At 30.9% G+C, this 2460-nt stretch overlaps 1 protein-coding gene across 1 annotated transcript; it reads right to left on the bottom strand.

The window, feature by feature from the left end:
• Positions 1–289: 289 nt before the first annotated feature.
• On the bottom strand, positions 290–2036 carry LOC107884995. The gene is made up of 2 exons (XM_016808226.2): positions 447–2036; positions 290–377 (listed from the first exon to the last, which is right to left on the bottom strand). The coding sequence occupies exon 1, from the start codon at positions 1556–1558 to the stop codon at positions 596–598; it is 963 nt and encodes a 320-aa protein (XP_016663715.1). The 5' UTR covers positions 1559–2036; the 3' UTR covers positions 290–377; positions 447–595.
• Between the last annotated feature and the right edge of the window lie 424 nt (positions 2037–2460).

The following is a 2460-nucleotide window of genomic DNA, read 5'->3' on the forward strand; positions in this document are numbered from 1 at the left end:
TGCGTGATAATATGATAATCAGGGCTCGTAAGTTTATGCCCTAAAAAATGCCTAAATAAGCATGCATTTATGCACTTAAAATTGGAAAATATGCTTTGAAATATGCCTTAAAAAGTTAAAAAATATGCATTTATATGCACTAAAAATCTCAAATTATGCACTTAAAAATGCTTACTTAAAATTTTTTTATTTATATTTAATATTTTTTTTATTTTTGAAATAACATGAATTATCCATTCATTTTTTTTATAGCTATATTTTATTATTTTTATGTTACAATTAAAAAAAAATAGATTTTAAATACTATTTAATACTATTCCTGAGCTTCATGAACTGTGTTACATCGTCTTTGTCAGTTATTCATTTTAAATCTGAAACTTTTAAGACAAATTTATTCATTAATACTAAAATAACATTAATAACTTAACTACAAAATTTATATTTACCTTAGAAATTACATTGTACTATCATCGATTTTCTAATGTTGTCAAGCTTTAATGAACGACGGTTATCTGTGACTAAATTTTTGTATTTTGAAAATGACCTTTCAACGTCAGTAGAGGTGATTGGTGCATATTTAAAATACGAAAAATCATCAAGGGTCATGTCTTCGGGTAGTCCGAAGTAAATCAGGTTCAAGTGTTTTGAATATTTGTAAGCGATGTGGGGATTTGCGGAAAATTTTTTTCACATTAGCCACTAAATCATCAACAACAGGAAAATGTGAACGAATGTCTTCTGCTACTCGGTGTAATGCATGCGCAAGACACGTTACATGCACCATTTTAGTGTAAAATACTTGTAAATGACGTGCTGCTTTCTTCATATAAGGCGCCGCGTCTGTTAAAAACAACAGAACGTCATTAAAATGTAACCCTTCAGGCCAAATTAAGAACAATGATCTGTCAAACGCTTTACAAATAGTGCTGTGGTTTGTTTTATCAAGTTCTTCGACATTAATTAAAAATATTTCACCGGGGACATCGTGTGACAGAATATCAATAATTGTGTTGACTATATACCTTCCTTCGATGTCAGTCGTTTCGTCCATTGAAATCCATATTTTTTTCCCATTGATAAGTTTTTTGATTTCATTCATTTTCTCGGTGTAGCAGTCATCAATATATCCAATCCGCAATGTAGATTCGACAGGAATATTTTGTCCAGTATACTTGGCGAGAAAACTTTTAAACTGTGGATTGGCCAGATTGTTTAACGGAATGTTTGCTGGCAACATAGCTCCGCATAAATCTAGATTAAAGTCTGACTTTTTTGAAGTTGTAGGCATAAGTTGTTGCAAATTTTTCCGCTCATTATTTTTTTGAAATCGAATAAGTGATGCTTTGTGTTTTTCAGTATTAATATGCTGCACAATACTAAAGCGTTTTTCACTAGCTATTTTTATTTCACAAACCTTGCAAAATAATATTTTACTGTCGGTTGAGAATATATTTTCACCAAAATCAGTAACTAATTGCTTTAGTTTGAAGGCCGAAGACGGTTTTTCTTTCGGCATGTTGGATATTAATATTATTGTTGGATTTAACGAAACAAACATACACGCACACACGTCAAAATAACGACTGAAACAGTCTCCAGTTAGAATAAAAGGACGGTTCGTAGAATCGATAGGTATTCGTAGGCCCCGATAACGCGGTTTATGGACGGATGTCGTTAGTCCTCGTAGACCTAGTCGTTCCAAGAAACTATTGTTAAATTTACGAGTATCAAGAAGATAAGAAAAGAAAAGATAATACAATTTCTATTTTTAATTTTATACATATTTTTCATTTGCATTTTTGATAGATGCTAATAGAATATTGTATAATATGCCCGATAAAGTAGAAGTATGCATAAATATGCCAAATAGGCAAAAAACCTCTAAATATGCAAAAACATGCAAAATAAGATTTCACATATTTAACTGTGGTACCTTGAAATAGATTTCTATGTCATCTAGCATTAAATACAACTTAGCAAGATTGATATGCAAATGCATGAACTTACGAGCCCTGCTAATGACATAAGAAATTTTTTTTGATTTTTTAAAAAAATTTCTGGTAACAAATCATTGACCAACGGTTCCGCCAACCCATAATCTTCATCAGGTCCATTAACTGAATTACGAATATGATTTCTGCGTTCTGGAAATAGTCGTTTTCTTCTCGTGGTGTTAAAAAGTTTTCGACTATGATTCTTCAAATATTTTTCCCCAAATTTTCCTATAATATTTAAAATTTTATATTAAACTTATAAAATCGTTTTTAATATTAAATTCGATATTATAGATTCTCGGCGTATTGGTGGATGTATTGATTTTACGATGATATTTTTAGAATCTTTATAATTTTTGAAGTGAAACTTCTTATGTGAGGGGTATCGAAAAAAAAGAGAGTGACGGACGCACGGACGCTCGGGCGTCACGAAAACGGTACGATGTTTTGTTTATAAAGTTTTTGA

This window comes from Acyrthosiphon pisum, chromosome A1 (assembly GCF_005508785.2).
Source record: "Acyrthosiphon pisum isolate AL4f chromosome A1, pea_aphid_22Mar2018_4r6ur, whole genome shotgun sequence".
In the NCBI taxonomy this organism is placed as follows: domain Eukaryota; kingdom Metazoa; phylum Arthropoda; class Insecta; order Hemiptera; family Aphididae; genus Acyrthosiphon; species Acyrthosiphon pisum.

What these genes read in the sequence shown, in the direction of transcription:
- LOC107884995 (XM_016808226.2), bottom strand. Translation starts at nt 1,558, where the DNA reads ATGTTTGTTTCGTTAAATCCAACAATAATATTAATATCCAACATGCCG.